The 25,664-nt window shown below is 50.9% G+C and overlaps 3 protein-coding genes across 4 annotated transcripts in view; 1 reads left to right on the forward strand and 2 right to left on the reverse strand.

The window, feature by feature from the left end:
- Window positions 1–16,490, reverse strand: part of DNAJC7 (DnaJ heat shock protein family (Hsp40) member C7) — a 25,860-nt gene extending 9,370 nt beyond the window's left edge. Inside the window, exons 1-9 of the mRNA XM_052785524.1 lie at window positions 16,285–16,490; window positions 6,165–6,253; window positions 5,510–5,634; window positions 5,302–5,415; window positions 4,647–4,721; window positions 2,964–3,082; window positions 2,453–2,606; window positions 1,475–1,639; window positions 330–421 (exon numbers count right to left, since the gene is read on the reverse strand). Coding sequence (XP_052641484.1) covers window positions 330–421; window positions 1,475–1,639; window positions 2,453–2,606; window positions 2,964–3,082; window positions 4,647–4,721; window positions 5,302–5,415; window positions 5,510–5,634; window positions 6,165–6,253; window positions 16,285–16,475 — 1,124 coding nt within the window. The 5' untranslated portion in view covers window positions 16,476–16,490. The remainder of the gene's footprint in view (window positions 1–329; window positions 422–1,474; window positions 1,640–2,452; window positions 2,607–2,963; window positions 3,083–4,646; window positions 4,722–5,301; window positions 5,416–5,509; window positions 5,635–6,164; window positions 6,254–16,284) is intronic.
- Window positions 16,491–16,590: 100 nt separating this feature from the next.
- Window positions 16,591–19,137, forward strand: NKIRAS2 (NFKB inhibitor interacting Ras like 2). Of its 2 annotated transcripts, XM_052785548.1 has the most exons (4): window positions 16,591–16,724; window positions 16,946–17,072; window positions 17,336–17,577; window positions 17,986–19,137. In XM_052785548.1, exons 2-4 carry the CDS (start codon window positions 16,979–16,981, stop codon window positions 18,223–18,225), a joined length of 576 nt encoding a protein of 191 aa, XP_052641508.1. In that variant the 5' UTR covers window positions 16,591–16,724; window positions 16,946–16,978; the 3' UTR covers window positions 18,226–19,137. The 2 variants fall into 2 exon arrangements, with proteins under 2 accessions (XP_052641508.1, XP_052641507.1); XM_052785547.1 differs by having other exon boundaries at window positions 16,591–17,072.
- Window positions 19,138–19,145: 8 nt separating this feature from the next.
- ZNF385C (zinc finger protein 385C) overlaps window positions 19,146–25,664 on the reverse strand; it is a 99,466-nt gene continuing 92,947 nt past the window's right edge. The window contains 4 exon segments of the mRNA XM_052785519.1: window positions 19,146–22,392; window positions 23,132–23,245; window positions 23,471–23,658; window positions 25,241–25,588. Coding sequence (XP_052641479.1) covers window positions 22,168–22,392; window positions 23,132–23,245; window positions 23,471–23,658; window positions 25,241–25,588 — 875 coding nt within the window. The 3' untranslated portion in view covers window positions 19,146–22,167.

The raw sequence follows: 25,664 nt of genomic DNA on the forward strand, positions 1-25,664 counted from the left end.
CTTACCCACAACAGCCCTTCTGAAAAAGCTTAAGAGGGAGGCTCTCTGGGACAGAATGTCTTACATTAGTCTATAAACATAATAAATCAAGCTTTAGAACAAAACCTGCCTAACTGCAACAATCAATAGGCAGTCCCAGATCCCATGTAGGCAGGACAGACTACATAGAGCTTCCCCTGTCTCCTCGTCAGCATAAGTTAGAAGCCCCTTAAGACACGACCCTTTACTCAGTTAAGCTTCAGATTTGTTATCCCTGTCACTCAGTGCTGTAGGGAAGAGGTTTCTACCCACAAACCTGCTCAGCATGTCCATTATAAAGGTCTACTTACCATTGTGCTCTCCTCAAGTATGCTTTGATATACGTGTCATCCAGTTTTACTGCATTTGTGCAGTCATCTATTGCTTCTTCAAGTTTCCTAAGCTACAATGTCAGACAAAAGTTAAGCGAATCCCAGTCAGAGAACAAATTCTGCTAAGTAGCATTATGATTTTAGGCAATTGAAATGTGTAAAGAATCTTGGAAAAATCTCACTGTTTTGTGTGTCTGCATCTAGGAAATTTTTCCAATCCCCCCAAAACACAGAGCTTTTGCTCCTTAGCGAAAAATTAGAGGCTTGGCTAGCAAAATGTTAGAACTACGTGGTGCTTCTCTTTAAGAAACACCACCTGGAAACAAGGGTCTTCCTTAGAATGATCAGACAATCAAGTTATTTGTGTCCAAACTAATTTCCAGACAGGAAAATAAACTTAAAAATTTTTAAAAGAAATTTTTTTTAAAAAGCATTGTTTGTTTTCAGACACAAACAGCCATGTAAAATATCCATTACTGGTGCCTCCACATCATCCCATTTCCCAGGTTCTGAGAATAGCCTCTATCTCTTGACCAAGCAGGGGTGTTGAAAAGCCTCGACGCTGGCAGAGCACGCATCAACACAGAGACAGCTGAGGAGGAAACACACCTAGAGGAAATGCAGGGTGGAAACTGGAAGCACTAATCACATGACTGACTGTTTCTCTGGATAGTGCATGACTAAAATGCAACAGCAAACCTGGAAAAAGTGTCCAGGGTTTTTAAATTAGGTCATATTTTTTAGATCAAAAAAAAGCAAGACAGATGATCTACAAGAAGAATAAGAAAAGAAAATAGATCTCCTCATTACCAGGAAGGAAACAAATAAGGATGCCTTTATGCTGATTAATATAAGGCTAAACTACATTCTTCTTCTCCCTCCCACTCTGTGCAGCCCAAGCATTTGAGTTTCGTTTCTTCAGGAGTCAACTTTGTTGGCTGTTTGGAACAGATCCAATCATTGTGCAAGTACCAAAACCTGAAACATTGCCTACAGCACTAGAAAGATTAAGCTGCCCCAGCAGCCAGAGGAGCCTATGCTTTCCAAAATTTCTGATCTCCATTTTATAAACTATGTGGTGAGGAATATGATGAAAGACTACCTGCCAGGTGACCATTTCTTACCTTTGAATTAACTGTTCCCCGGTTGCAGTAGAGTTTGGCATTTGTTTTTATGTTATTTGGATCTATTCCTAGTGCCTCTGTGTACAGTTCATATGCTAGTTTGTAGTTTCCTTCTTTGAATGCTTTATTCCCATCTTCTTTCTTTGCTTTAAGTGCTTTGGCATTCTAAAAGAAAATAAACCCTGGATAAGGACATTAGGTAAGTGGTTCAGGGGTACCAAGCACCTTTTTTTGCTGGGTGAGGGTCCTGAAACACAACCGTTCTAATTTGGTTTCAGACACCATTACAGGATACAAAAGTCACAGCCTTGCTACAGCAGCTGAAACGAGCTGTAAGCACTCTGCCTTCCCCCAAGAGAAGCGCTAATGAACAGCCAGTGCTAGCTACAGGCATTCTCCGTGGGAACAAAGCTTGCCTAATGTTTAAGATGAGAACATGACAGTGAAGTAAATTTATGTATTTAAAAAAAAAATAGGAATGGGATCTCACTTTTTGAGAGCTTATACAAGTAAACAGATTTTAAAAGTCAGTCAAAGAACTACAACAGAGTAGAAATGAGGGAAGGAGCAACATGAAAGGAAGTGTTTAAATGCAAGTCAACCTGTAGGCACTAATATTGAATCTGAAAGTCAGAAGTTCTAAAAGAACTGATAGACATAGTTTTATTGCTCCTATATCTGATCAAGGAACAAAGAATAATGAAAGGGAGGCAGTCTTCAAAGTATCACAGCCTTCTGAGAAAGAGCTTCTAGCAACTCAGTTTTACCTCAAGCAGCAGCTGGTTGTCCTTGGGAAGGGCTTGACACACTAATTGCTACTGGAGAGCTGGGGAATGGTAATGTTGAGGGAGGAAGAAGGGACTAATCCAGCAGAACTAAGCTAGGTGTTTGGTTAAAACAAACAAACAAACAAACAAACAAACAACAAAACCCAAACCCGGTAATTTTGCAGTCCCATCCCCAGCATCCACAACTTACACGGCAGGCAAGACATGCTTTCTCGTGATCAGGAGCCATTCTGAGTGCTTGGACAAAAAATTGCACTGCTTTCTCAATACAGTCCTCATAATAAAGGCAGAGACCACGGACATACAGAGCGTCTGCATTTGTTGAGTCCATTCGTAAGATGTCACTGTAATAGACATATTAAAAAAATAAAATGTTTCCCTATTCCAGTTTCCTTCTGATCTCCAAAAGCACTCTTCCTCCGCTGAGATATTTAGTTATTTTATCACGCCTATGGTACAGATGTGCAAAAAGTATGGAAACTTGCTCGAGCAAGACTGCTTGTTATTAACTGAGTCTAAATAGTTTCCTGGTAAGATTACCTTTAAAGGGGATAAATTGATACACCCTTCCTCATCACAATTTGCATTAAGGATTATTTCTTTTTTTTATATTCCCTCATTGATTTCGGGCTGTGGAAAACAAGCAGCCGCCAGGACATACCATCCGCTGTTCCTCAAACTCTAGACCTTAAGACACTCACCTTGCTACAGACTGTGCTTCTGGGTAGCGACCCAATAACGCTAAACATTCAGCCTTGAGGATTTTGAATCGGTGACAAGCAGGAGCAAACTCCAAAGCACGATCCATGCAAAACACAACCTGGTGTGAGAAAAAACACAAATGTGAGCAAAGCAAATAGCCAAAGGCCTAATTTGAAAGGCTGCACCATTACCACGCTTGAGATTTCATATCTATCTTTGAACAGGAAGATAAGCGTGCAGACACCTGTTTCCTCTGCTGCTGGAGGCATATTTCATTAGAAAATTTTCCTCATGTGCAGGTTTTTTGTCCTGTCTTTTAAAGGGCTTTGTGTACAAAGGTTTGTGGCACCTGCTATGTTACTATGACATAGCACTACACAAATTCAAGGGACACCTGTAGAAGGTCCATCCCTTTAACTCTTCTGAAATTGTAGGCCCTGAAGAAAAAGCCAAGGAAGACAATTCTGCCCGTTTCCTGCATTATAAAGACACATGGGAAGGACAGAAATTCAATAGATTTGAGACAGTTTGGACTGGACAAAACACAAAAAAAGTACAGTGCAGGGACTGATCTTACATTGGTCTGACTGCAATGGGCAGGGTGATCTAATAGGTCTTTTCCATCTCTGCCTCTCTGGTGGGGACATCTGCATGAGAACAGGGTCATTGTTTCACCAAGGTTCATCTGCTTCCCCGGCCTGTGACATCACGATTGCCTGCTGTGGGAAGCACTGTGCTCCTGACTGAGAAGCCAATGGCTTCTGGGTGAGGAAGGAGCAAGAGCAGCTCTCCAGGAACAAAGATCACACTTCATGCAAGCCTCCCCAGTGAAGTGAGACGGGAGAAGTGAAGGGACAGATGCAAAAGCCCAGAACATGCAATACAGGCAGGGCAATTCCTATACATGAAATCCAGATTGACCATACATCCCATTTGCTCCACATAACCAGGTGACACAAAGCTGGGATTTACCCTTCCAAAATCTTGAGCTTAGCCTAAGAGTCAGTGACCAGAACAATGAGCTTAATGTGCTGGACAATCTCCTTTCTGGGCCAAACTTGGGCCTTACATGCATCCACTGAACAGAAACAGTTGCATGAGAAGTGTTTGGTGCCCTTCAGATTTCATGCTGTTATTTCTTGTTATATCAGGTCAGTACCAGCTGCATCCTGTTACAGCCCTTGGGAAGAAAGATTTGGAAACAGTAATGGAGAATGCCCCATGCAGATCTGCATTCCTCCTTCAATGACCCTCACTATAATACTGGCAGACTGCCTTTTTTTTTTTTTTTTAATTAAAGAGTTGAGAAAGAAGAATCCTGGATACGCATTTTAGGAGCAAAGCGTGATCAAACGCTGCTGCTGACAAAATCTGTATCAAACAGCTCATTCATGGTTCCACTCACCCTGCAAAGCAAACAGTAATAGAGGATACTCAGCCTGAGCCAGTCACCCTCTTCACTTTTCATTCATTCAGTGCTAAGAGAGCATGAGCTCTGCCATTTTCACAACTATTACAGTTCACAAGACAGCCCTGCTTCAATAGCAAAAGTATGTTGTACAGCACCTCCCATTAGGACCCAGCTAATATTAGGCAGGGAAATTAGACATGCATCTGGCTGAACTGGCCACGTAAAATATGCCAGTTCATAATGCTACAGCAAACAATCAAGTTAATCTTACCTTCCTGAAATCCCGTTTCTCAAAATCCACTTCAGCTATTTTTTCATACTCAAGCACAGTACTGGCGTTCTTCAGCTGAAAGACAGGAGAACACAGCAAGTATTGCAGGACAGTCAGTGCTCTAAAACACCATCAAGCAGCATTTAAGCAGCCAATCCCTAAAGCATCAGAGAAAAAGCTATTGCAGACCATGGAACAATAATGCAGATTACATGAATTCTTTTGCCAGCATTAAAATCAGTTTGAAATCAAGTGACCTAACTGGTAGCCCAGGAAAATGTACCCCTGCAAATAAGATACAAAAGTGGCAGCAACCTTCTACACACTGCATCACCCACTTCCCTGCTGCCTTACTACCATTCACCATTTCTCCTCTGGAGGACTGAGTGAAAGACCAGCTTAGCCTCCATGCTTTTCTGCTAGGAGACAATCACACACAAAAGTAACTGTGCGACCTGATGGTCTACTGAAAAACAGATATAGAGAGTTTGACAGTATCTCATTTTTTCCCATTACCTCACAGCATGCAAAGTATCATTACTAATGATGACTGTGATTCCATCTTGCAAATTTGAAGCGAAAGGCTTACCAGTTCAACCCATTCCCTTTGACAGCCTCATCTACTGGGAATATTTAAATTTTAAGAACCTCTTACCTCTTGCTGTGCCTGAGTATTCTTATGATCCAGTTCTAAAACTCGTTGAAAGCAGCGGCTGGCAGCCATGGCATTCCCTAGGGAAAGATGGCACTTCCCTTCCCGTAGATGGCCCTGAGAAGACAGTTAAAAGGGAGTTGCAAGAGGTGCAGTAGGTGGAGACAAGGGTATTGAGACATGAATAAGAAGCATGAAGTTTTTCACATACCCTTACAAAGCTATCATCCAATCTGACAGACTGCTGAGCATCTCCCAGTGCTTCTCGGAATCTCCCCAGCATCATGAGTGTGGCAGCTCTGTTACCATAATAACTGGCATTATTAGGACAGGTATCTGGAGAATATGTAAGAGCACTCACTGTTAGTATAATGCAAGCAGCTATACAACTTGTAGAACATATTAAAAAGCTGTGGTTGGATTAAAAACTCACATTCCCTCCCCGATCTATAATGTCACCTGAGTGGCTTAAGGTGACGCATGATGGTCAAGCAGCTGTTTTGAATAGCAAGTCATAATACTATTGCTCCTCACACTATGCACAGGAATAAACTCATATAGAACAAAAGTTTGTGGTGTTCAGTCTGGCAGCACTGCTGACCCTGCATTAGAGAGAAAGCTGGACTGGTTTCATGTTAAGAATATCTTGGCTGGAGGAGAAACAAAGAACTGCTGCAATCACCCACATTGGCACTGAGTTGCATTATCAATCTGGTGAAATTTTGCAAGGTAATTAAAGCAGGCAAAAAGTTTTCATCCAGTGTGTGCTGTTAGAAACTCTGCTGGTATATTTTAAATCAATAACCAGCTTTGATTTTTAGACATGGTCTTCAGCAAAGATTAATATTATCATCAAATGTTCTTACCTATGGCTTTTGTGTAATAGTTGTATGCTTCATTGTAATCTTTCTTGGCATAGTATGCATTTCCTTGTTCCTTGAATGATTCAGCTTCTCTGAAAAGAAGCAAAACACCACATTTTAAAAGGAATTGAGCACCAGAACAGATTCTGACCATGACCAAGCATGTGATTCCCAAGCAACCTCAGTACAACTCTTCAGTGCTCCTAAATGCTTGTAGCTGGTTGCTGTGAGAATTCCTCTGGATATACTGTCCATGAGAAAACAGCACGACTCATGTCCTCCTGGCTCTCAGATACTTCATCACTTTACCAGGGCCATGAACAGGGATACTCAGGGATATTACCTAGCCGCATATTACTGGAATGCAATAGCAGACTAAAGCCACCTTTGAGTATCCTCCCTTCAGTCTCAGATGCACTGGCTTCTTAAGAGTCCGGCAAAACTCTGTTGTACATGGTTAATCACACCAGCCTACTCCCGTGAGGTGCTGCATAACCTCAGCAATCACTGAAGTCAAGAAACAGAGTACTGTCTATCTTTCAGAAGTAGTCCCACATACTTAAGAAACAGGGCCAAGAACAATTTCTACATTCACAAGACAGCTAAATCTAAGAGAAATAAGGGTGTAAGCCTCAAGTAGAAGCTTGGCACTGCCTTGGCAACAGGTCCAGAAATAGTCCTCACGCTCAAGAGCAAGTATTTGCAGAGACAGTTTAGGACATTCAAAAACACACAACATATGGTTTAGAGCAGCATCCCTTAAACTCTTGAAAACAAAGTTTCGCCTGAAGGAAATTAAACCGTTCTCCTTCTTCTCCCATCTACCTTCACCTTTTTAGATAAGCAGTCTGAGAGGGAACTTGTACCATTGTGTTGATGTTTAATTCAGCTTCACTGAATTAAATGCAGTGATTTAGTTCACTTGCTTCCCCTTCTAGACTGTTTTAACACATAAAAACTATGAGGCCAACTCAAAAGAAGCATCACCCCACTCTTAAGATACAGCAGTCAAGACTTGCGTCGTGCTTTTGGGACTTCACTGCTGTAGCCAGAGAGACAGACACTGTTTGTCTGCTCTCCAAAGCGCTGGCACAACCAGAACTCTGGCCCCAGACAAAGACAAATTCTAACCATTGGAACAAAGACCAGCTCAGACTCCACCCTTCATGTCCCACCAGGGACATGGCCAGCATATCTACAAGCCCCAGCTACTCTCTCCTTCAAGAGCTAGCAATCATCTGCTAGAGCTGCCCAGCCGCAGGGATCACCTGCACAGGGGAAATGACTGTATCACAAGCAGTACAGGTGAAGTTGATTATTACAGGTCACCATATTCCTCTTGGATGACTACCAGCTGATCTGAACATAGCCTTTGCTGAAGCAATGAAGCAGAAGCCAAGGAAGCTAAAACAGCTGGGTGATCCCCCAGTCTGCCAGAGCAGTTGCACTTGTGGGCTCAAACATGGGTCACTTCCAGGCTGTGCTGAAATGCTGGGCTTCAGTGTTTTCTTGAAAGAAGGATCCAGAAGCAAAGGTGTGTCTTTGCACCACTTGCTGCAGGAAAGCTACTTACAGGGAAACCCAAGGTAAATAAAAGCAAGCCAAATCAGAGAACACAGGACTAGAGAGTGAAGAGTCACAGGACTTTTCACGTACAAATATCTCCACCCAACTCCAGAGTACGCATGGGCTGTTCAATTGCTCTTGGGGCTGAGGAGTTTTATTTCTGTATCTGGCAACACTACTGTAACAGTCAAAGGCCTGAGTCAGAGCCAGTCTTCAGTCTACCAGGTACTATAAACACAGAGATAATCTTCACATTTCAAAATTTAGGCTTATCTATCACAGAAAGTATAATGCAAGCGATTCACTTCTGTATTTCTGTACACCTTAAAAAAAATTCTCAAAAATTAGATGCAACTTTGGGCGTGTTACAGGACTGGGTTTTGCCCAGAGGAAGCAAAGAATTTTGTCTTTCACAAATCACATTCTTAATAAACCTAACAGGATAGAAGTTGACTGTCTTCACTGAAGGCCGTAGCTACAACACATTCAAAGTGTGGAAAAGGTGCTCTTACTATAGAGGACGTACTGTTAGAATGTACTGCTGTGAGAAGCCTCTTTCAGTATACAAAATAAAAACTGAAGACTGCTGACTAGTCCTGCATTTTAGTAAGCTGCCAAATCCAAGACCTGCGGGTGCAGAGCAGACTCAGTAAAAGTCGACAACCGCTTAGCATTTTTATTTTGGAAGTACCTAGAGATCAGATCCTTATGCAAGGAATGCATTTATCTACTGGAAGCTGCCCTCCGTACAAAGCTGCCAACCCAGGACAGACTGCGCTCAAGTCGCAGTGTCCTCGCCAAGGGGGGAGCGCTGCCAGAGACCCCGGCGCTCCCAGGGCACATCTCGGCAAAGGCAGCGCAGGAGCTGAAGCGAGGAGGAGGGACCCCACCAGTGAACGAGAGCAATGTTCAGCAAGCCTACTAGAAAAAGAACAAAGAGAATTGTGTTGAAACAAGTTCACATGTTTTTAACCTCATTCAGGCTTGCCATTGGCCATTCCCACACAACTGCCTCATGCAAAGGGTTGTTTTCACTGAGCCATCTCAGTTCTGCCAGCTGGCAAAACAATAGACACAGGGAGCTGCCACACCGAGGGCCCGCAGGCCACAGTTGAAGTGCATGCTCTTCACTTTCATTTTTAACTTTTGCTATCAGCTACGGTCCGGCAATGGACCAGATGCAGCCCTGCTGTAATTCTGCTGAAGTCAAGCAACAGAAAGAACACACAACCACATTGATGTATTTATTTGAAATAAGATGAATAAATAACAGGGTGACAAAGAAACGGGTTAGCGCATGCACCCCACTGCCTCGGAAGGGTCTTGTCACGGCTCCTGGGTTCAGTTCATCCCTGCTGCACCCACTCCTATTCCAGCAAACGATGAACTTGTCCATCTGAGATGGGAAACTGCCGTTACCTCCTCCACCCCAGCCTTCCCCCACCTCACCCAAGGAAGGTGCTTGTCCCACAGCCTTGCTCTTCCTTAGAAGCCAGCACACTGCCAGACCTTGAACAGCAAGGAGTACAGCACCCCTCTGTGCTCCTCCCTCCCTAGGGCCACAAGATCTAGAAACGATTACGTGCCTGTTGGATGGATCTATATCACAAGTGGCAGGACTCATGCTTTGCACGATTAAAAACGTGTCCAACCACGTTTTTTTAATATTACAGATCAAACATTCAAAATGCAGTGGAAAAACTAATCAGCAATTCTGCACTTCTGGAACCTTGGCAGTAAGTAGTTTAACCAAAACTTTATTCTCTTGTTTCTGTAATCATAAATGGAAAAGAAAATCACAGACCCTATTAAAGTTCCTTCCCTCAAGCTCTCTGTTGTACAGTCTAAAGAAAAGGGTGAACAGTATTAAAGGCAGAACTCATCTGAGGTACCACCGTAACCTGCTTAGCATACCAGTCCCTGATTCACAAGTCTTTTAGCAATTTTACCTGTCACATTATAAGGAAGCATCGTCTAATAGATACAGCTAAAGGGCTGGGTGCCAGAGCATCCTGTCTGCCAACAAACTGCTGGGTAGGGCTGGGAAAATAGCAGAAAGAAAACAGATACATGGCAAAACCAACTTTCACAAAGCACTGGTATTCTGAGATGCTAGAGAAAACACACAAACACAAGAATTACTGTTTTCTACTCTTTTTCATTGGTCTATTTTCCTTTTAAGCATTTACTTTAACAGATTGATATATCAACAAGTCACAGCACCTCAGATAACACTAGCAGAAAGGAAGTACACAGGTATTTCTATTGCTCACATGGCTTAAAGCTTAATGATGACAAAAGATTGTGAAAGAAAAAGCAAACTCCTTCCAAAGCACAAAGACAGTTGCTGGAAATGCAAGGCTTGTGGTCTGAGTTCCTAGACACAGAACAGAAGCATCTCTCCTCAGTTGTGCTCCACTGACATAGAAAGCACACAGAGAAAACAGTTCTTGTTTACCATGGTCTCTGGCTATAACAAGAAAAAAATGCAGATCTCCTGATATCACTGCTAATTGTTTCAATCCAAACAGATGCTGCAGCCTGAATGAGATCATTCTGCATCTCACACTGATGTAGGCTGCATTCCCCACTTGCTACTTTTGAAACTGAAGAAGAATCGTGCTTTGCTAAAAATATGATCCAGGCTGAATAGATTGCTTTGTGAGGGGAGGTTAGTGTCTTCTCAGGGCCTCTCCACACTGGACGCAGAAGACAGGGAAGAGTTGCACCAAGGATCTCAGGAAGAAGCTTGTCTTTCATTGCTTGCGTGTACCAAAGGCTCACAAGGAGGGAACTGTTTGGAGTAACTCTCTCCCTGTGAGCTAGTCAATTTTTTTTCCCTCTTTTATAACATTTGTCAGGACCCCTAATTCTTCAAATGCTCTGGCCCTGGTCACCCTAGAGGACCTGCCACCAAGACAAGCAGCAGCCGCATGTTCTGATGCTCCCCTCGCACACCCAGGGGCTCAGGGGACACACTGCGAGGAGCTCGCTGCCTGTCTGGTGGGAAAGGAACCATCACAAGGCTCCTTCTATTCCCCATGCCCTGCTGAAAGCTCAGCCCCTGCTCGTTCCCAGAAGAGCTATGAGAAGCAGCCATCCCGCGCACCAGTGACACAATCCCACGTTTGCCTAACAACTTCTGCCTCCTCCTCGGAGCTTCCACACACTGCCCCCACTCGAGCACCGATCATGGCTTCCACCCCTCCTACGCCAGCTCCTAATGAGATGTACGCAGACCTATCTCGCAACACACCTGATTTTCTAAGTTGTCGAAAACTTGGGGGATCTGTACAAACAGCATCTCCTAGGTCTAGATGTGCTAGCACCAAGCCCGTGCACACAGGTACGTGCTCAAAGCAATACTACCCACCTACAGAAATTCAGCATTTAAGCAGGTGGCAGACTTGCTCTCTCTCAGCCCTCTTGACTCTCACTCCTACTTCGTTTCCTGCCACCATTACGAAACAGTGACAAAAACCCTAAAATATCTAGGATTTAAGGAAGGCTCCAAAATCCTGTCCTGGCCAAGCAATCTTTTTGGGGATGCTCTGACAAAAGGAGCACACCTGCCTTTTCTAAGCAATTCTTGCAGAGACTTTTTCTTTAATAGGATACGGTGCCTTTATCTGGCATTTTTTTTTCAGTTGAAATCCAGTCCAGATTCTCAGCTGTCGGATGTTACTCAGCTGCTGGGGTAAAATAAGTTTGGTGATCTCAATACAGTTTACAGCAGGCAGATGTCTAGAGCTTAAAATTAGCTGTCATATTTGCCACTGGACATACAATACTCTCCTCTCCCTTCTTTCAGGACTCGGAAGAGAAGCCAAACACTATGTGGGCCGCAGAGCTATACGGGGTATCTTCCCTGTACACTTTAGAGACCCTTCGTCCAGGTTAGGTTTTATGCTCTGAGTGATGATTTAGAGCAAAGGCAATATATATAATCTCCCATCAGTAGCATTTGTGTTTTCTGTCTCTGGTGCAGAAAACAACATAAAATCATATATAACATATACTGCGATCACCCTCTGCAGCTAGACAGCATCATGCTGACCCTATTGCAGTAGAGACCAAACTGAACACAGAGCAGAACAGTACACCACGCAACACATTTATCTGCACACCAGCACCCCCCACTGAACAAGGAGTGGGTTTACTACTAGCTGCAATACAGAAACGAAAATGACATTTACTCACAGCATGCCCGAAAACAGGGAAATCTTGAGTCTGTACATGCAAATATCTGCATAGATAGTCTAAAGACTCACCAGCTGAAACATAAAAGGTCTGCCTCAAGTCTCTCACAAGAGCAGACAACTGCAATGTAACTGGCATTTACTCCAGAGAAGGTGCACAAAACCCCCACACTATCCTCTACACACAGCCAGAACATTCCCAATACCCGAGGACAAACTCAAACATGGAAGACCAAGAGCCACAAGAACCAAAATATGCCACAAGAAATTAAAGAAACGAACCAAACCTCTCCCTGCAGCTGTAAGTGAAAACAGCCAGACAAGCCCCGAACTTTAATTGTGCAGTTATGTAACACACCTCACTCACAGACCTCAGTATTAACCTAATTCATAGCAATGGCATGATCGTTTCTGGCAGGGTCACATCATAGCTGTCGTGAAAACCCACGGAAGGGTCTAGAATCAGCTAGAGATTGCTTTTTTCCAGAGAGGCCTAAATGAAGGAAGCTAGCCAGCTGGAAGAATTACATGGTAAAAGAACTGCATCTACAACATGATTCACCCTAAAAAATCACGTCTCATGTTAAAGAAACAGGCTGGAATTGTAGGTACTGACCATCTTTTCATACTATATAAAGCAACTACATAATTCAGAGTATTCAAATAGTCTGCAAATTTATGGGAGAGCAAACAACTATGCGAGCAGCTTCTGCTGCTCTTTGTATTATCATAAGATCATAAAGTAATTACATATTAGTAAAATAGGCTGGATTTACAGCCTGGGAAACTCAAGTGCCCATTTACAAGTAGAACAGGAATAGTGGAACCTTCCCAACGGTGCCCCTACAGCTGACTCAACCCCCTCACTCTCTGTGAACGCAGTCAAGTAACAACATTTATTCACAAGGAGCCTGACCAAAATGCAACTCATTTCATGCAAAATAGCATGAAAGGAGTGGAAAGACTCTTGCTACTCACCAACACCTGACAACCTCCAGGCAACATCTGTCAAACTAATTAGTGACCCAAAGTCAGGCAAGGTGTGAAACCTTCTTGACTTCTGCACAATTTCCTTTGTGTGGCAAATTTCACATTCATTGCTTTACTAAGGTTAACTATGATTTATTACTGAGGCATCAGTACATCTGAAGTCTGCAGCAAAAGCACTGTAAAACCAACAGTCTGGGCAGATCATTTCATAATGATATTTTCTGAACAATTTGAGATACTTCTTTTTAAGAGGCTTCTACATCCTCCAGTGCTGAAGAATGAGGAGAAAGATCCATCCTTAAGCACGCACATCAGACAGAATCTAGAGCTGCCATAAAGATGACAAGGAAATTCTCCCTGGCAAAACTCCAGTGACCCAAGCTCACAGACCAGCTGGGCCCAGGAAAAAACTGTCCCCATAGGTTAGAAACCTTTAAAATTAATTAAAAACAGTGACTTTTTGCAGGTGGACCAGTCCCTGACACTGCACCACAACTCAACCCCTGCTCATCAGCTGCTGCCCAGCAGAGGAGCTGGCAGTAACAGCACCAGTACCCAGCAGATAAAATTAATGCAATTACATCAACCCTCTTCCATAAGGACCCCCACAATTTATGCAGCAGCAGACAATAATTATCCTGTGACCACACACTACTCCTGTCCCTTAAACAACCTGTGAGCCATTTGGCATGTTTTCAGCTGTTTCAGTGCATTAGTTACAATCATTCTGAAATACAGATCTCCCCTTTTGCTAATTTCCTAATTTTTATTAAGCCACAGAGAACAGAATCAGGTGTTTAGACAAAGGTGAGTCCTCAAGCAAAGTATCTGTATCTTGTTGTACTGTAATTCCTAAACAGAAGTACAGAACATGGAAACCCTTCATGCTGACTTACAGCAATGATTCAAAAAAGGTTTTCACTTATTGTAGCTGTTTTTTTATAGAAGCTAGCACAGACACATCATAAAGGCTGTACTAAATCAGATTGAAGTGTATGTCTGTTCATGCCCATTAGCGTGGAGTGCCTGCATAGCCCCTTCACGGTTCAAGATGTTCTACAAACATTAGATACCTAATTAAGCCTCCAACTACTGTCCCTAACACAGTGACTATCACCCTAGTTTACATTGGATCAGCTAAGCCACAGAAGCTAAGCAACTGATGCAAGCCAGGAAGGGCCAAAGTAGAGAAAAGGTTAACACACAGGACCCCAAGAAAATCTGACCAGGCTGGCAGAAAGGCATGAGTGTGTAAGGCCTGCACTTTCTGAGCAACCAAAAAGAATAACTGGAAGTAGAATAATCATCTCCTACCTACACGTTTCTCTTTTAGCAGGATAAAGGAGTAATATCCTTTATTAAACAACAAAAAAGGAAACGTGAAAGCACCTAACAAAAGCACTGCATGCTAACAACCACAAACTATGGCATTGGCCTTTTGACACCAAGAAAAACCCAGATGCATGAGACTGTGTCTGTTCTTCACAGCTAAACCTTCCCCTCAGAGCAGAGCGAGGACCGAACACTGCCCACGAATTCTTCTATTTCTGCACCTGCTCAGCCTTTCCCAAGAAGATCATACTATTCATGACTGGTTTCCTGCACCCATCGCTTCTGCCACGAAACTTGGGAAGTAGGAAGGAAGGGTAACATTAGAGGTCACTATCAGAAGATGACTGTGCCTTCAGCAAAGCTTTTACATTTGGATATTTTTAACATTTCAAACAGATTTAATTAGCCTGGGGGAAGGAATGACTTACCCATAAACAGGGCTTTCCCAGCTTTACAGGCCATGCAATTTGTCAGTATTCTATGCACAACATCCAGGTGCCTCTTCAGCAACATCATCTAATTTAACTCCTTAGAATGACATCACCAGGAAGCCAGCTCCTTCCCAGCGCAGCTCCTTAAGCCTTCAATTTCTGACAGTAAACAAGCAGCACAAAACACCCCAGGCCATCAATATTATTTTGAAAATACTATTCCTCAGAGGCTACTTTCAGTTTTGTTTCCTCCTTTTAATTCCATCCACTGAATAATTTCCTAGAGCAATTGCCTCACCTTCTACAGAAATAGTCCTCTCCTCCCCAGTTCCCCAGGAGATAAGCAGCTGCCAGCGTTAGATGCTGCAGAACCAGCAGAGTTTCCTAGACATCGGACCTTCCCATCTCTCTGCCTGCAGAGACTGCAATGCTTGGCTGCTGCTGGGAACCAGCTCACTTGCTCTTGAGAAGAAAATGTGCAAGAAAGGCTGGGATTCCCACCACCCGCAGCCTCAGGCAACACTGTCTGCTCCCCTGGGCAAGGTGCACCAGATCACTTTAGAAATAAACCAGCTACTGGAACTTGAAGAGGCTCTTGAATTACGATAACCTTTTCAGAGCAGGACTCTGCCCAAAGACATGCCTGCAACTGACATTCTTCCCATTATCCAAGGCAGGACAGAGTAAAAATTGCTGCATGCAGGTTTCAAATGGTAGCAGCGAAAAGGCAATTGGGTATGATGAAGAAGCAAAGAGCACTCAAACCTACGAGCTTGAAGCTTCCCTTCTACACCACAGTTTAATACTTTCCTCCTCATCCTCAGCGATGGGAGAAGGTGCTCTTCAGACACCAGCCCGTGCGGCCTCGAGACAGAAAGGACGTTATTTCTATTTCTAGGGCGCTCAAACTCCAGTTGACCGAAGACAGCCTGACTCCACTACAGGGTGTGCGTTCTAATCCTGGTACACACGGAGGCCATGAGGCCTCGCACGGGACACGCAGCCAGGGCATCCCAAAATAAAGCGTCAGCCGGCAGCGAGCGCAGCCCCGGGTGGGACTGCGGGCCCTCGCTGCGGAGCCCCGGCGGGGAGCAGCCGGCGTTTCCCCGCGGGACGAGGCTCGGCTTGGAGAAAGGCCTTTGCCCCCCCCCGGCGCAGGGACCTGCCGAAGCCCCCCCGGCAGCGCACCCTGCCTTACCCGCCGCCCCCGAGGCCAGCAGCTGCCGGCGCCCACCCGAGCCCCGCTGCTCGCGGTCCGCCGGCGCTGCCCCCCCCCACCCCGAGCTCCCACAGCCCGCCCGCGGCCCCGCGGGGGAGGCCGGAGGGGCCCTGCCCGTTCACCGGCCCCCCGGCCCTGACCCCCCGCCCCCGCGGAGCAGGGCCGGCCGAGCACCTGCGGCTCCCCCGCACCGAGGCCCCCCCGGGGCCCCGCCGCCACGGCCCGGGCCCCCTCCCGCCCCCGCAGCCCAGGGCCGCCCCCGGCTCCCTCAGCCTCACCCGCCCGCCGGGCCCCGGCCGGGCCGCGCCCCGCCCGCCGGGAGGGGATACCGGCCGTCCTCTTCCCCTGCCCGGCAGGGCGAGGCCGGGCCGGGGCAGCCGCCCTACCTCCGCGTCTCCTCGCTCTCGGGCTCGCCGAGTCCCTCGGGCGCCGCCATGACCACATCGCACTCGGCCGCCGCCGCCATCTTACCGCCGGGCCGGGCTGGGGACGGACGGTGGGGCGGGGCGGGGGGCGGGCACGGCGCCGGAAGGGGCGGGGCTTCCGCGGACAACGGCGGCGGAGCGCGGGCCGGCATAGAGCGGCGTTGGGGCGGGGCGGCCGCGGGGTCCGCCCGCCATGGGGAGGCCGGGGTCGGGGCCGGGGCCGGGGCTAGACCGGCGGGTACCGAGTGGCGAGTACCGAGTGGCGAGTACCGAGTACCGGGGGCCCTCACCCGCTGTCACCGCGGCCCGGGGGTCCCGGCAAGGCCCCGGTCCGCCCGCCCGCTAGAGGGCGCTGTGGGCCCGCCCGGCCTCGCCGCGCCCCTTCCGCCGCCGCCGCGCAGGTGAGGCCCCGCCGGTCCCGCAGGCTGCTCTCGGGCCGCTTCGCCCCGGGCCGGCTGTGGGCACGGCCGGGTGTCCCCCGTCCCCCCCCGACCGCCGGCGGCTGCGGGCTGGGCCTCCCGCGTCCCCTCGGGCCCTTCTTGTCCCCGCCCGGCCGGGGCCGTGGGTGCGAGCAGCGCTGGCAGCCCCCCCCGGCCCTCCCCTGATCAGCCGTGTTTGGCAGGCGGGTACGTCCGGCGGCCCTCGGTGAGGCGGCATGGGGAAGAGCTGCAAGGTGGTTGTGTGCGGCCAGGCCTCCGTCGGGAAAACGTCTATCCTGGAGCAGCTTCTGTACGGGAACCATGTGGTTGGTGAGTCTGGGGCGGGGGGGGGGGGGACGACGGGGAAGGAACCTGGCAGGGGCCTGCCCGGCGGCTCCGCTGGGTGCCAGGCGGCCCTGTGCTGCAGGTGGGCAAAGCCTGGCCCCCTTGGGCAAGGCTGTACCTGGAGAGCCCCTAAACACGCAGGCAGTGGGAGGAGGAAAGACTTGCTGTCCTGCCCCAGGGCACCCAGCAGGACAGTTCTCCAGGTTGTGCCAGGGTCCCCATGTCTCCCCTGCCCGCGTCTCTGGCAGGATCCGAGATGATCGAGACCCAGGAGGACATTTACGTGGGCTCCATTGAGACAGACCGGGGGGTGCGCGAGCAGGTGCGCTTCTACGACACGCGGGGCCTGCGGGACGGCCTGGAGCTTCCCAAGCACTGCTTCTCCTGCACGGATGGCTACGTGCTGGTCTACAGCACTGACAGCAAGGAGTCCTTCAAGCGAGTGGAGCTCCTCAAGAAGGAGATTGACAAGTCCAAAGACAAGAAAGAGGCGAGTATTCCAGGGGAAAGGGGCTGCAGAGTGGGATCTGCTCCCCTTGTTCAAGTTCTCACCCAAAGACTCCTTTCCTCTACTTGTAACAAGGTGGTGACAGGGGCTCCTGTTCCATAAGACACTCAGTTGTAACCGGCTGTTGTCCTGGGATGCTTTCTGAGTGTGCAAGTGCTCAACAGGCCCTTCCAACTTTGGGGCTGGTTTGAGATACATGGACCTGAACAGGAGGGGAAGCTGCCAAAAGGGAGTGCTGGGAAACGTGGCGTTTTAAAAAGCCTTAGCATGGAGGGGGAATTAGCTACAGGATTGGGCCTGGCACTGAGGGTCTTCAACGCAGAGCCAGGCTGCCCCATTCAGCTCTGCGTTTGGTACCTTCAGCGAGTCTTCTCACCCTTTTTTGAACAGGTCACCATCGTGGTTTTGGGCAACAAGTGTGACCTGCAGGAGCAGCGCCGGGTGGACCATGACGCAGCCCAGCACTGGGCCAAGGGCGAGAAGGTGAAGCTGTGGGAGGTGTCTGTGGCTGACCGGCATACGCTGATCGAGCCGTTCATCTACCTGGCCAGTAAGATGACACAGCCACAAAGCAAGTCTGCTTTTCCCTTGAGTCGCAAGAACAAGGGCAGCGGATCCATGGATGGCTGAGCCTTGTTTTCCCTTCTGTTGCCACCTCCTCTTCCTCACTTCCCTATTTCCCTTGCACATACCTCCTGCTGAGCCTGTTTGGTGTCGCGAAGCTTGCGGGAAGCACGGTGGCACGAGGAATGGGCGTCCCAGGGCTAGGGATGGTCTTTGAGGGCAAGAGAGGTGACCCATCTCCCTGCACTGGGACAGGGATGGCTCTTTTCACTGCCCAGCCCCTGCAGATGTTGGAGGTGCTACAGGAAGGCCAGGATTCGCTGAGTGATACCCCTCTGCTCTCTGGGCACACGCCAGCAGACCCGAGGGCCATAGGCTGCTAGAGGGGAGGCACAGCATGGGGCTGGCCAGCAGGTGGGGATCAGCTCCATGGCTGAGCCGGGCCAGAGGAAACAATTCCCCCTCTCTTGAGCTGCTCTGTTTTATATTTACTGATACCATGCGAGACGAGCCCATTTGCTGGCCCTGCCTCCAGCCCAGCTGCTGTCAGAGCAGCTCTCCCTTGTCCTACCCCACCTGGCTCTGCGGTGCTGCCGTGTTCCCTGGCAGATTGCCCCTTACCTGGCAGTGCTTGCTGCACCTTTACCTGTAGAAATAGTCAGTCATCCTGCCCCAGTGAATGCATAGTGCAGAGGGCAGGGCAAGATGCTGTTATTGAGGGCAGGGTGCCCACATCCACCACAATGCAGCCCTCCTCGAGTGTGGACTCAGTCTTGACCTGGGAGAAGCTGGGACTGTGCTTAGCCTGCACACCCTGATGCTTAGGGCTGTGGCAGCTCTCGCTGCCCATCTGTCATGGTGCTGACTCTCCTCTCAAAACCACCACAAGACAAGGGAAAGGTGTCCCGGTCCTGCCCAGCAACATGTGTTCCCTTCAGCTAGTCTGGATCTAGGAGAAAAAAAAAAAAAGACGAGAAAGCCCTGCCTTGTTTATACTTGTTCCTTTTATTTACCGAGTAACACAATAAAGCCATGAGATTCAATTATCAAAATATTTTCCTTTTTTTTTTTTTTTTCCCCAACAGTTATAGTACATCAAAAAAATATACAATGAACATTACAGGAGGGGTACTGGCCAAGTCCCTAGAGTCTGTTTATTCAATTTTTGTGGGGTGGTTTGTTTTTTTGAATCAAACTGTTCACATCACTCCAAGGTTATTTACAGAGGGGCACACATTATTGAGCACTATGGACTATGCCCTACTACCTAGTACAGCATATGCTAAGTCAAAGGCAGTAAATGCTTTGGATAGCACAGGAGCAGGGAGGGTTTCTGGAGGCGGGGAATGCGATAGAGGGAGTGTGTTCTTAAGCAGCTCGTTGCAGTATTATTGTTAATAGAAGGAATGGCTTTCAAGGGGTTAAAGTGCCAAGTGTAGGAGTGTATTATTAGGACTCCACTGGTGGAGGGATGACGGGAGCAGCCACTGCTGGCTCCAGCACAGGTTTTTTTAAAACAAAATGCAGGGGAACGACCCACCGGTGCCAAGCGGCTTCTGCAGGCTGGAGCACGGCCACAGCTGGCTGCTCCTGGCTCCCCACGCTCCTGAGGCTGGTGGGCACGTTGCAGGAGGGGACACGCTGCCCTTCTCTGCTGTGGCCAGGGCTGGGAGTGACTGGCGAGGCGGCCTGGGGAACAGCACAGTGAGATGAGCAAGGGGAGGGCTGGAGCCGGGCTGACCACGGACGGCTTGGCACTGTGACACTGTCGGAGCTGTGTCCCTCCCGTTGCCTGCGGGCCCCAGCCAGCGCAGGCTCCCGTCCTGTGGGACGTGGGGTCCAGGCTGTACATGTCCCCTAGGCTGTGGGACCGTTTCACTGTCGCTGACAAAGCCATTGCTGCTGGGAGCCTTCCTTCCCTTGGCTGCTCTCTGAGCCAGGTCTCCCACCACCACTGTAAGACCTTTCGCTTGTCTCTATGCCCAGCCTTCCATGCAAGCTCGCTCTTCTGGTGCCTTCTCTCCACTTCCCTCCTCCCCAGGGCAGAGAGGTGCCCCAAGCAGATGAATCTGTACCCAGGGGCTCCCTCGCAATCCTGTCCTCTGCAGCAGGAGTGCAGCAGTGGCACCGCAGGTCAGCGCTGCCCACGGCATGAGAAACAGGCCCTCCAGACGCAGGTGTACGGCTCCGTGCCGCCCTGCTCCCTCTGTGCAGGTTTCCTGCCCTCGCCCGAGGCTCCAGCTCTTTCTGCCAGCTCTGGGAAGCGGAAGCATTTGAGCCGCATGAGTTACCCGTTGGCCTGTTCCCATTCACCTCCCATCGCCAGGACCCTGTCCTGAGCATCAGTGGAGCGCGCTGGGCAAAATCCTCCTGAAATCCAGGCGTTGCTTCTGGCCAAGATGTCGGATACATGTGCTTGTGCGTGTGGATTCCCAGGTGCATAAACCGACCTGCCTCTTCCCAAGGGATGGGAGGGAAGCACGCCACAGCAGAGGTCTCTGAGCCAGCACCCTGGGCCACAGGACGGGAAGGGAATCGTCTGCACAGAGCTAAGTGTTGCGTTGTTTTTTTCTGCTCTGACCACCGCTCCTGGCTGTACAGACAGCGTGAGCACCAAAGTAAAACGCAGACAGCAAATGCGGCGGGCAAGCTGCTCCCCCTGGATTGCATAGATCGGGGTGGGTTGTCACTCCAGCGTAAGGTCCATTTGGGTTGCAACTTTCCTGCATATTTCTATTTACAGCAGCGCGCTGGGAACCCGAAGCGCCGTGATTACAGTTTTCAGACCAGGTCATCGCTGGGCTTTCTGAGCACAGTGAAAAGCAGAGCTACGACTTCAGGGTCCCTCCGGGGCCCAGCCTTCTGCAGGCTACAACAGGAGCGTCACAGGGGGAGCGCCGAGCGTAGGCTGTGGGTGCTGCCTGCTCCTTCATACCTGATTGTCCGGGCTGCTGGGGACACCTTTGTTTTCGGGAATCATCGGTAACTCCCTGGAAGCTCCTAACAGGGATGGGGTTGGAGGGCTGGGCATGGCAGCTGGCCGACGGGTGAGCAGCTTCATTGCCTTTCACTGAAGAACCGAAAGTGCTTTAGGGACATTCACTTAGCCTCACAGCATCTCCCGGGAGGTAGGGGCAGGGCTGTCCCCTGCGGGTGGGACAGAGGCAAACAGCTGGCGCCGAGCACAGGGTCACCTCCTCGGAGAGCCCGCACCGGGTGGCCTGGCTCTCCCGTCCTCGCTGGGCTGCAGCGGAGCCCGTCTCCGGCCGCATGCCCAAGTTGTGTGCTTCTCGGGGGCCAGGGCAGGGGCAGTGTGCTTTTGGAGGGAGGAGGCGCCGGCCCTGGGCTTCGGCTATTGCTCTTGGAGTGAAGATATGGTCAGTGTGGCCGGTGCCCGCCACGGCGGAGGCTCTTTGGCTGGTGGGACATAAGGGGTTGTGGGGCGTAGGGGGCTGGTGGGCAGCAAGGAAACACCCGGCCAGCACAGGCAAGTGCAGGGCTGGTGAGGGCACAGCCAGCCCGGTCTGAGAGGGGAACTGCCAACTTTCCGCTTGTTCTGGGGTCGTTTCTCCCAGTAAGAGCTGGGCTGAGATTCCCCTCGCAGTTCCCTTCCCACTGGGCTGGCAGGGACCAGCCAGCTAGAGGGATGCTCCTTCCTCCAAGGACCAGCCAGCTCCTCTTCTTCCAGTCTGTTAACTGGGAGGGTGACTCAGGCACCGTCCTCTCCTGTGTGCCGCCCAGCCGCGTGATGGGCTCCTCTGCCGAGTACGGTGCCGGCACGGGCGGGGGGAGCGGCAGGGATGCACGGCGGGGCTGGCTGGGCTGTGCCGGGGTATCTCGCCCCAGGAGGAGCCCGCTCAAAGCAAAGGAGAAGCCAGGGTTGATGTCTATGACTATGGTTTCCCACCAGCTAGAAGAGCAGCCTGCCCGGGAGCGCCGCCCCACGCCGTGCAGCCCCCACGGCACAGCCCGGTCTGCAGCGGACGGACCCTCGGCGGGCGAGCGGCTCTAGTAGGGCGCGAAGACGATGGGACCCGGCGTGGTGCGGACGTGGGCCGGTGGCGTTCGGAAAAGGGCTGGTCCGAGGATCGGGGCTTGGAAGAGGGTGGTGGCAGCGGCTGGTCTCAGGGCGAGGGGGCCAGGCATGGCGCAGACGGCGGCCGCGGTGAGCGGGCTCGGCAGGAAGCGGGTCGCCAGGGTTTTGGTGAGATGCTTCTGCAAAGCCAGCTTGGACTGCGGGGAGGGAGGAGGAGACGCGGTGAGGCAGGCGGCTGCAGGAGAGCCCCCAGCCTCAGCTCCCCGGGCCAGACAGGCAGCCCCACATCAGCCCCTGCCCACACTGACTTTCAGCTGAGCTCTCGGCACGTCTCCGCGGTAAACACGGCCCCCGACCCGACACACTCCATCCCACAGCCCGGCTCCCTCGGCTTGGCCGCTCCCGGGTCAGAGCACGCAAGGATGCCCCGGTCGTTACAACCTCCCCAGGGAGGTCCTCGGCCCCATCACGCCAGCCCAGAGACCTGCCGTGGCTGGGCTGTTCCCTGCATCCATGCTTTCCTCTGGCGCCCTGGGATGGCTTTTGCTGCCAAACTCTGTGCTGAGCTATGTGTCTCTGCAAGCAAACGCTTAGGCTTCGTTTAACTGAGCCATGCTAGCCCCAAGCACCCAACCATCACAGCTCTCCCCTTCAGAAATCATGAAACCGGTGGAAGAATCACAAGTGCTCAGTTGTGAATGCTGCTGCCAGAGGACTCACAAGTTATTCCCGTGCTTTCCTTCCCAGGAATAAAGACTCGAAACTCCTCTCACCACTACAGCCCGCCCTCCCCAAGGGGAGCAGCTTAGAAGTGATCATGGGAACCGAAGCTTTAAGAAAAGCAGCTCCTGTGTCTCTTACTGCAAGAGATGGCTAACATGGCAAACGACGTTTCGGAGAGCAAACCGGGTGGGTAATTTGCAGGGAGACAGATACCTTGAGAATACTCACTGCGAGGGCAGCGCTCTTCTGCAGCTTGTTATAGGGGCTGTACTTGGGCTTGGGCGGCTTCCCCGCCAGCCTGTCTTTGTGCCTCCGGCTGCTCATGTGCTGGGAGAGGAAAACAGCTGGATCACCCGGAGTCGGGACAGCGAGGGCAGACCCACGGCACCGCGTGTCTCGGGTCCATGGGGGATGCCCATCACCTTCTCAGAGGGGACCATCAGGTACCCACCCCCCCGAGCCCCTGGTGCCTGTGCAGAGGGGTCTGCACGCCCGTGCCCGGTGCCCCTGCGTTCCCAGGGGAAAGGCACACGCCAGGCCTGGCATCGTCACCTGTTTGAGCTGGGTCTCCGAGTTCACGTAGATCTCGCACACTTGGCAGTGAAACGCCTTGTTCTGGATGTTGATGCTGCCCTTGTTGCCGATCCGCTTGGATTTGTGCCCTGGCCGGGAGAGGAGCTTGCCTCGGCCTCGCCGGATCTGGGTGCTGTGACCTTCCAGCATTGACTTGTGCTTGGCGCCTGGGTGGCAGAGAGGACACTCAGCAAACACTAACTTTGCAAACAAACCCTGTGCCGTGCTGCGGCAGCAGGAAGGATACCCTCCAAGCAACCCGCCCAACAGCGCTGTGCATCCCCCCTCCCGTGGGACCCCGGTCCCCCCACCAACCTGTGCCCGGCAGCACTTGGAGGCAGAGGGGACAGGGAGGTGCCTGGGAGTCCGGACTCTTGCCGGGGATGTGGCAGCCTGTTCCCAAACCCTGCCAAGCTCTCGGGGCCAGCTGCGCTTCGCAGGCAGACCAGAAATGCTCGGCTTCCCAGAGACCCCCCCCTCTCTCCATGTGCCAGACCTTCGGAGAAACTGCTATTTTAAGCGTGTGCTGGAGCCTGTCGCCTGTCCCCGGGCGTTAGCACAGTCTGCAGAGCCGGGCACGCGTCACCCGCCGTGCTGCAGCATCTGAGCTGTGCCCAAGGTCAGAGAGGATCCGGCCGCAGAGCCAGGAATAGCTCAGCGGGGTTACAGGAGGCAGGGAAGGAGGAACCCGAAATCCCCGCACACCTGGGGACAGGGCGCTCTGTCCTGCCCCTGCGGGCACAGCGCGGCGGGGGTGGGCAAGTAATTTAAGTCACCACTAATTCATTCTATTTTTTAAGGCGTTAAGCAAGGAGCCTGAGTCCGTGTGACAGCCACGGAGGAGCGCAAGCCTGCAAACATTTTGTTTGTTTGTTTGTTCTTTTTCCCCAAATCAGCTCCTAAATTTGTAACCGGAGCTGACAAAAGCAAAAGGACACGTTTGCAGCTAAGCCGCAGCGGTGTCCTGAGCTGACCCCTATGCATGGCGGCTGCTGCTGCTGCCTCCGCGGGTGCCTGGGGCTGGGGGAACTGGTTCCCAGTTCTTGCTGAACTGGGGGAGGGAAGGCCCTTCCCTTTAAAACCGGGGTGCCCATCCTTGTTTAGCATCCTCCAGAGAAAGGGGCGAGCTGGGAGCTGGTGCCGCAGGGGGGGGTGTAAAGGCCCGGGGGGGTCCGGCCGCCCCCCCCTCCCCTCCAGCCACCCCCACGCTGCAGGGGGACCCTCGCCAGCCCCAGACACCTGCCTGCCCCGCGGGGGCTGCCGGGCGCAGCCGATGGATGAGCCAGCGCTTGCTGCTGGGCCCCGAAGCTCAGATTCCCGAGGGGCTTCTCAAAATGACCACGAGCCCAAACCACCAAGCTGCTTTTGGGAGGATTATCCTGGGTCTGAAAGAGGCACTGGCACTCAGGTTGCTATCAGCTTAAAGCCAAACTGCAACGGAATATAAAGTAGCCTCCAATCACTTGATTAAATGTATCTGAAAGTGTCTTTAATTAAGAGACATGAACAATAAGAGAGCATTTGACCTTGCTAAAATTCACTCCATAAGCTGCAGCACAGGTAAAACACCACCACTTATCTTTGCGAGCCACTTTAATTAACCCTTTTTAATTAAAGCAACATTCATTAACGCTCGCCGTTTCCCTGCAAGGCTGTTCGGTGATGGGGCACGGCAGGACTTTGCACGGAGCCCAGGACGGAGCTGCGAGGGGCCCGTTCCCCCGTCCCCGGCGCAGGCGATGCCCTTACCGGTGTTGTGAGCCTCCAGCTGGGACAGGGAGTTGACGGTCACTTTGCAGGTGGGACAGTACAGGTGCTGTTTGCTCTTTTTCCCCTCCTTCTCGCTCTCGGGAGCCGCCGAGCTGACGCTGCTGCCCGACTCCGCTGCCTGCGCCTCGGCTGCCTGCGCCTCGGCTGCCTGCGCGGCCGAGGAGGCCACGCTGGTGACGTCCGAGGTGCCCTCCGACAGCTCCGAGGCCGGCGGGGAGCCCAGCGGGGCGACGCTGCCCGACAGTTCCGCGGGCGATTCCTCGGCGCCGGGCATCAGCCCCAGGCTGCTGCACTCACCCTCCGGCTCCTGCAGGCCGTTGGCTTCAGCTGGCGGGAGGGAAAGGAAAGGGGGAAAGGGGAAAAAAGAAGAAACGGGCAGAAAGGGAAAGTTCTCTGTGCTTGA

The sequence above is a fragment of the Harpia harpyja genome, chromosome 4, assembly GCF_026419915.1.
Source record: "Harpia harpyja isolate bHarHar1 chromosome 4, bHarHar1 primary haplotype, whole genome shotgun sequence".
Taxonomy (NCBI): Eukaryota; Metazoa; Chordata; class Aves; order Accipitriformes; family Accipitridae; genus Harpia; species Harpia harpyja.